The sequence below is a fragment of the Urtica dioica genome, chromosome 4 (genome assembly GCF_054948205.1).
Source record: "Urtica dioica subsp. dioica isolate 48M chromosome 4, U.dioica_male_clone48M_v1_H2, whole genome shotgun sequence".
NCBI classification, from domain to species: Eukaryota; Viridiplantae; Streptophyta; class Magnoliopsida; order Rosales; family Urticaceae; genus Urtica; species Urtica dioica.
In genome coordinates this window covers 17,109,837-17,116,883 of record NC_142759.1, presented here as the reverse complement: position 1 = coordinate 17,116,883, position 7,047 = coordinate 17,109,837, and the positions used below count along the sequence as shown (strand labels likewise).

Here is a 7,047-nt window from a genome sequence, read left to right as displayed (position 1 = left end):
ACCTTGGGTATGAAGTAGGAGTTGTTTACTATCTGAAACCTGTTGGGGGTGATGAAGTCGAGTATGTACATCATGATATTGATCTTTGCCAGATTATTGGGGAAATCATAAAAAATAGTAAGAGTGTTGACATCTGGTGTGGTCATCCTCGTTTACCTACACCTCTGCTTATCACTGAAAAAGCGAATGAGGATATGAATGAGGGTGTGAATGAGGCTGGGAATGAGGATTCGGTAGGAATTGATGAAGTGGCTATGAATGATGAGTTGAATGAGGCTGTGAATGATGAGCAAGTAGGAAATGATGAAGTTGTGGTGAATGAGGAGCAAGAAGGAAATATTGCAGTGGAGGTCAATGATGAACAAGGAGAAAACATTGAAGTAGAGGTCAATGAGGAAGAAGAAGAAAACATTGAAGTGGAGGTCAATGAGGAAGAAGAAGAAAACATTGAAGTGGAGGTCAATGAGGAAGAAGAAGAAATTGAAGTGGAGGCCAATGAGGAATAAGAAGAAGAAATTGAAGTGGAGGTCAATGAGGAAGAAGAAGAAGAGGTCAACAATGACCAAGACGACGCAGAGCAAGAAAGTGGTTATGAAATGAGTGAAGATGAGGTCGTTGTAGATGGAAATGTTGTAGAAGGTGGCTTACTCGGTAAAGGAAAACAAATCTTAAGTGATGATGAAGTGGTTGACGGTGATAGCGACTATGATGGTGAGGAGACCATGAAGAGAAGAAGGGACAGCTCATCTAGTGAGGAAGAAGAGACGAAGATGAATAGCAAGGGAACTCGATACAGAAAGAAGAAATTGCCAGAATTTCCAGAATTTCGAGAACAACCTGCAAACATCAATCAAGATTCATTCAAATTGGGAATGCTTTTCCCCAATGGAAAGGCATTCAAAGAGGCTATGAAAGAGTACTCTATACGCTGTGGAAAACAAATTTGGTTCAAGAAGAATGACAAGAACATGGTTAGGGCTGAGTGTAAGGATGAGAAGTGTAAATGGACGTGTTTTGCATCACTTTTCGACTCAAGTGATACCTTTATGATCAAGACTTATCGTCCACAGCATACTTGTGGAAGAAGTAACGAAAACACGTATGAATTTATATACTTTCCTTGTTTTTACACGTATGACCACAACATATTTGTTTGACTTATTTTATATAATTTCCTTGTTTGATCTCAGGTTTGCAACGTATAAGTGGCTGTCGAAGAACTACATGCAAACATTTCAAGAGAATGATTCATGGTCTTGTCCCAATTTCATGAAGAAGGTACAATCTGATCTCATCCTTAAATGCTCAAAGCAGAAGGCATACCGGACTAGGAAGCACGCAACTCAAATCATAGAGGGCACTTACAAGGAGCAGTATGCGTTATTGTGGGACTATGGTGCTGAGTTGAAGAGATCGAACCCGGGATCCACAGTAGAGTTTGAGACAGAACGTGGAGCGGAAGGGCAGTTACTATTCAAGAGAATGTATGTCTGCTTCAAGGGATGTAAAGATGGCTTCTTGGCAGGGTGTAGACCATTGATAGGACTGGATGGTTGTCACATAAAGGGCCATCACACTGGTCAATTGCTCACTGCAATTGGGGTTGATGCTAACAACGGCATGTACCCCATTGCATACGCAGTTGTAGAGTCAGAAGGCAAGTCAAGCTGGAGTTGGTTTCTCAATTATTTGAGAGAGGATGTAAAGCTCAATAATGGTCTACACTGGACCTTTATTACAGACAAGCAGAAAGGATTGAAGGAAGCCTTAAGTGGCATGTGGGAAGAGGGAGCAATACCTGCTGAGCACCGACATTGTGCTAGGCATTTGAAAAATAATTTCACTAAGGTCAGTACTTTCTAATATTTGATCTGATAATACATGTACTTTCTTTTGAATTATTATCTGAATTCATGTCATACTTGTTGGTCAAGGTATTCAAGAGTCAGTACTTGAAAGTTCAGTTTATGGCTGCTGCAAAAGCATATTCAAAAGATATTTTCTGGGCAGAGATGGCTAAGATTGAGGCTGAAGATGTGAAGGCCTACGAGTGGTTGATTTAGAAAGACCCTGGTCATTGGGCAAAGGCCTTTTACAGAGAACTTCCAAAGTGTGATATGATACTAAACAATATCTGTGAAAGCTTCAATGGTACTAATTCTATAATGTTGGCTAGGCAGCGTCCAATACTCTTTATGTTGGAGAGAATAAGGCTATACATATTGCAAAGACTCACAAAGCAGAGAGTAGCAGCTTCCAAATGGCATGGTGAATTTGGACCTAGGATTTCTGAAATTGTTGAGAAAAACAAGCTTTTAAGTGGGAAACATTATGCACGTTGGTGTGGTGGAGGTGAATTCCAAGTACAGAGTATGTACGGGTCCATGTATGCTGTGGATATCAGGGCTGGGAGATGCTCGTGCAAAAGATGGGGCTTGTCAGGTGAGTTTACTATGTGTATTGACTTGAAGACATGAAATTTGTAAACTAATATGTACTATGTGTATTTACTTGTCAGGAATACCATGTGCACACGGTATTGCAGCCATTTGGGAAAATCAGGAGGATGTGGAGAAGTATATTAGTAGATGGTACAGAAAGGATACATACATGAAGACATATGAACACCAACTCCATCCCATCAACACCAAAGAACAATGGCCAAAAACAAACTTAGAGCCTATGGGAATGCCACCTAATAGACCTGCTCCAGGACGGCCTAAAAATTTGCGCAGACTAGAGCTAGATGAGTTGGTCCCACCACGAGGAACAAAGATGACCAGAAAGTATGTGGTCATAAAGTGTTCAGGTTGTGGTGAGATTGGCCACAACTTGAAGACTTGTTTTAGGAGACAAGAAGAGGCTAAGGTTAGCATTTTTTAACTGAGTATTATGAATCTGAACTAGTTAGGAGGCTTATGTCTTATTTGTGCTGCAGAGACAACAGAAAGGAAAAAGGATCTAGCCAGTCTACTCAGCAAACAGAACCTCAACAGCCTACTCAACCTGCAGCTCAAATTCGGGTAAAAACTTATGTATATTCACTATTATTATGTGTTTGCTGACATTAACAAGATTATTATGTTTCAGCGAAGTCCAAGATTCAAAACTGTCAACAACCCGAACAAGAACAAAGGTCTCATTCCAAGGAAGCTGTTCAAGAAGTAAAAGAAGTGTAGAAGGCACATGAAGCATGAAGCACCACTTTTGTGATGAATCAAACTTTTTTTTTTGTGTCCTTATAACTGATGATGAACAAGTACAATAATTATTTTGGGGTGTAATATTAAGTGCATTGTTGTGCTTAATTTTTGGGTTACACTTTTGTAACAAACTTCACTTTGCATAAATATGAAATGGAAATGGAAATACTTGTGCTTGTACATATAATAATTGTCTTGTTACATATCAAGCCATACAACAATAGTCTTCACATCTACTGATACATATACATCCATACTCTACTGATACATATAACAAGATTGGAAATAGAACTTCTACCTTACTTAAACACAACAACAACAGCTAGAACAACAATAAGGAACATTAACATCATCTTCACTGTCCTAACTTCATGTCCAATTTGTTCAATTTCTCTACTAAGAGTCTTCAATTGGCTTGCAAAGACTTCTGATCCAATTTCTTGCTCTTGAACCACATAATTTGGTTCCATTTCATTTCTCTGCCTAACCACCTTGTTCACTTCATCTACTGGGTCAATCCATCGAAAAAAACCACACCCGTCGTGTTCATTTGCCTGAAACAATGAGTATAATGATTGAATATACAAAAACCCCCCACACATCTTCAGCGCAAGACAACGAATCAATTCATCGAAGACCAGTAAATATATCGAATCATACCTTGATAAGGAACATCCAAAAAACCGACGACCTGGATTTAACTTCGTCTTAGATGTACGCCTCACGCAAACAAGTTCGCACCTGCATATCGGCGTTCCTCGAAGTTCTGCCTTGGACCGTTCTTCTTCTTCTAACCCAGAAATCCGACTCTTACTCCATGAATCAGAGCTTGAAGCTTCCAATTTTGTCTCCCTTGTGTTTGTCGATCTGGGTTTCATAGGTTTAGGTTTCATGTTGTTTTTTGGTTTTGGGGATTTAGGGTTTTTGAAATCTTTATTCTCGAGTCACATAAGCTCACGTGGCAAAAAAAACCGAGCAAAAACATAACAGAATGAGAGAAAATTTGACGGAAGGACTGTTTTCAAAACAAAATCCAAATTATAGGTAAACAGACGATCACTTTTTTTAATGAGGGGGCAATTGTGGACTCGGGTCATAGTTCAGGGGGCATTCCAGTAATTTATTCATATATATATATAACAAGTATTATAATATTGCACATACATATGAGGTTTATAAAAAATTACATACCTGTGAAGCAATATATTAAGAAGAGTCTTGGAGAAATTTAAAAACTTGCTACTGAAAAAGAGAGTGTAACAAGAATATTACATAACATTAGATTGTTAAATAAATGTGGATTAAAAGAAAAAATATTTATAAAGAAAAATAACCTTACTTGTATATACAAGTTTTTGTCAATGGTGGAAAAAACAATTCACCATTGTTGTGAGTTTTTTTTAGCGGATGTTGTGTGTTGAGAGAGAGAGAAGGTAAATACTCAACGGACTTATATCAATTAAATATTACGATTTTGCCATCTATTATAGGTTATTATTGTAAATCTTCAAAAAAAAAAAAAAACTTGTTATCTCCTTCTTCAATCCGTCCAAGTTTTGAACGATATGATTATAAAATACATAAAAAAAAAAATTATACAAAATATATTGACGAGAGATGGAGAAAAAAAATAATATACATAAAAAAAAAAGATTTACAAAAGAGATTGAAAAAAAACTAAAAAAAAACGATATAGTATAATTAAGAAAAACCCTTAGAAATAATGAACGAATAAGAAAATGTAAAAAATTTATTTTGCACATCGATTAGGCTTCCATTGGTAAATAAGACGTGCGTTCGCTTTCCAATGAAATATGGAGACACATATAAGGTGAAGAGGGAAATAAATATCAAAGAGAAAAAGAAATATAATTTAATAAAGAAAATATAAAACTAACATACAGTCAAAATAATGTATGTTATTGATAGTATCGGTAATTTTGATCATAAAATACATAAAAAAAATTATACAAAATATACTGATGAAAGAGGGAGAAAAAAAACCAATATAAATAAAAAAAAAATTACAAAATATTAAAAAACAAAAAAAAACAAAAACAAAAAAAGAAAGGCAAAGAAAAAAGGAATAAGAAAAAAATGGAAACGCACAAAGGCAAAAAAAAAAAAAAAAAAAACCCGCCACGTGTCACCGCCTGGCGACGCCACGTGGCGGCTTGTGGATGAAAGTTGGAAGGGGAGTTTGTGTTTATTATCTATGTTATAGACTAATTTTATCTTCGCGCTACGCGCGAATGATTTTAGCATATTATAAATGATAATAGCAAGTAAAATTTGTAGAGGTTAGTTTGTGCTATCAAGAATCGTAAACAATGGGCACCAAAGAAATCGACGATTAAGAAAAAACTCTTAAATATCATGAACGAATGATAAAATGTAAAAAATTTATTTTGTACATTGATTAGACTTTCACAGGTAAATAATACTTGCGTTCACTTTCTAATGAAATATGGAGACACATATAAGGTGAAAGTAAATAAATATCAAAGATAAAAAGAAAGATAATTTGATAAAGGAAATATAAAACTAACATACCCTCAAAATAATGTATATTATTGATATAGTATAATATAGTATCAGTAATTATGATTATAAAATACATAAAAAAATTATAAAAAGATATTGATGAGAGAGAGAAAAAAAAATAATATACATTAAAAAAATATTTACAAAATAGATTAAAAAAACTCAAAAAAAAAAAGATATAGTATAATTAAGAAAAAACCCTTAAAAATCATGAACGAATAATAAAATGTAAAAAATTTATTTTGTACATCGATTAGATTTTCTTGGGTAAATAAGACATGCGTTCGCTTTTCAATGAAATATGGAGGCACATATAAGGTGAAGAGAAATAAATATCAAAGAGAAAAAAAAATAGAATTTAATAAAGAAAATATAAAACTAACATACAGTCAAAATAATGTATGATATTGATATAGTATAACATAGTATCAGTAATTATGATTATAAAATACATAAAAAAAAATTATACAAAATATATTGACGAGAGATGGAGAAAAAAAATAATATACATAAAAAAAAAAAGATTTACAAAAGAGATTGAAAAAAAACTATAAAAAAAAACGATATAGTATAAATAAGAAAAACCCTTAAAAATAATGAACGAATAAGAAAATGTAAAAAATTTATTTTGCACATCGATTAGGCTTCCATTGATAAATAAGACGTTTGTTCGTTTTCCAATGAAATATGGAGACACATATAAGGTGAAGAGGAAAATAAATATCAAAGAGAAAGAGAAATAGAATTTAATAAAGAAAATATAAAACTAGCATACAGTCAAAATAATGTATGTTATTGATAGTATCAGTAATTTTGATCATAAAATATATAAAAAAAATTATACAAAATATATTGACGAAAGAGGGAGAAAAAAAAACCAATATAAATAAAAAAAAAACAAAAAAAAACAAAAACAAAAAAAGAAAGGCAAAGAGAAAAGAAATAAGAAATAAGAAAAAAAAAAGGAAACGAAAAAAAAAAAAAAAAAAACCGCCACGTGTCGCCGTGGATGAAAGTTGGAAGGGGAGTTTGTGTTTATTATCTATGTTATAGATATATATATCTATTTTTTTTTTTTTGACAAATGGTATCGAGATTCTTGTCTTGGCACAGTTTCCAAAATGAGACGAACTTATGTAGTACCACTTTAGTGATTTTTTAGGTTGTATTTTTTTTTATTTGTTGAAGTTACTGCAAAATTAAAGTTATGCTATGTAAAAGAAATTAAAATGAAATAAAATTAAACCTTATAAATGAACAAATAAAGAACGAAAATACTAAATAAAAATAAAATATTTCA

The 7,047-nt window shown here is 33.4% G+C and overlaps 1 protein-coding gene across 1 annotated transcript; it reads left to right on the top strand.

Annotated features, from left to right (window-relative positions):
- Positions 1–596: 596 nt before the first annotated feature.
- Positions 597–3,168, top strand: LOC149400915 (uncharacterized). Its single transcript, XM_089610547.1, has 8 exons — positions 597–1,099; positions 1,191–1,657; positions 1,742–1,848; positions 1,935–2,053; positions 2,177–2,442; positions 2,519–2,786; positions 2,939–3,023; positions 3,091–3,168. The coding sequence occupies exons 1-8, from the start codon at positions 597–599 to the stop codon at positions 3,166–3,168; spliced, it is 1,893 nt and encodes a 630-aa protein (XP_089466673.1).
- Positions 3,169–7,047: the final 3,879 nt, after the last annotated feature.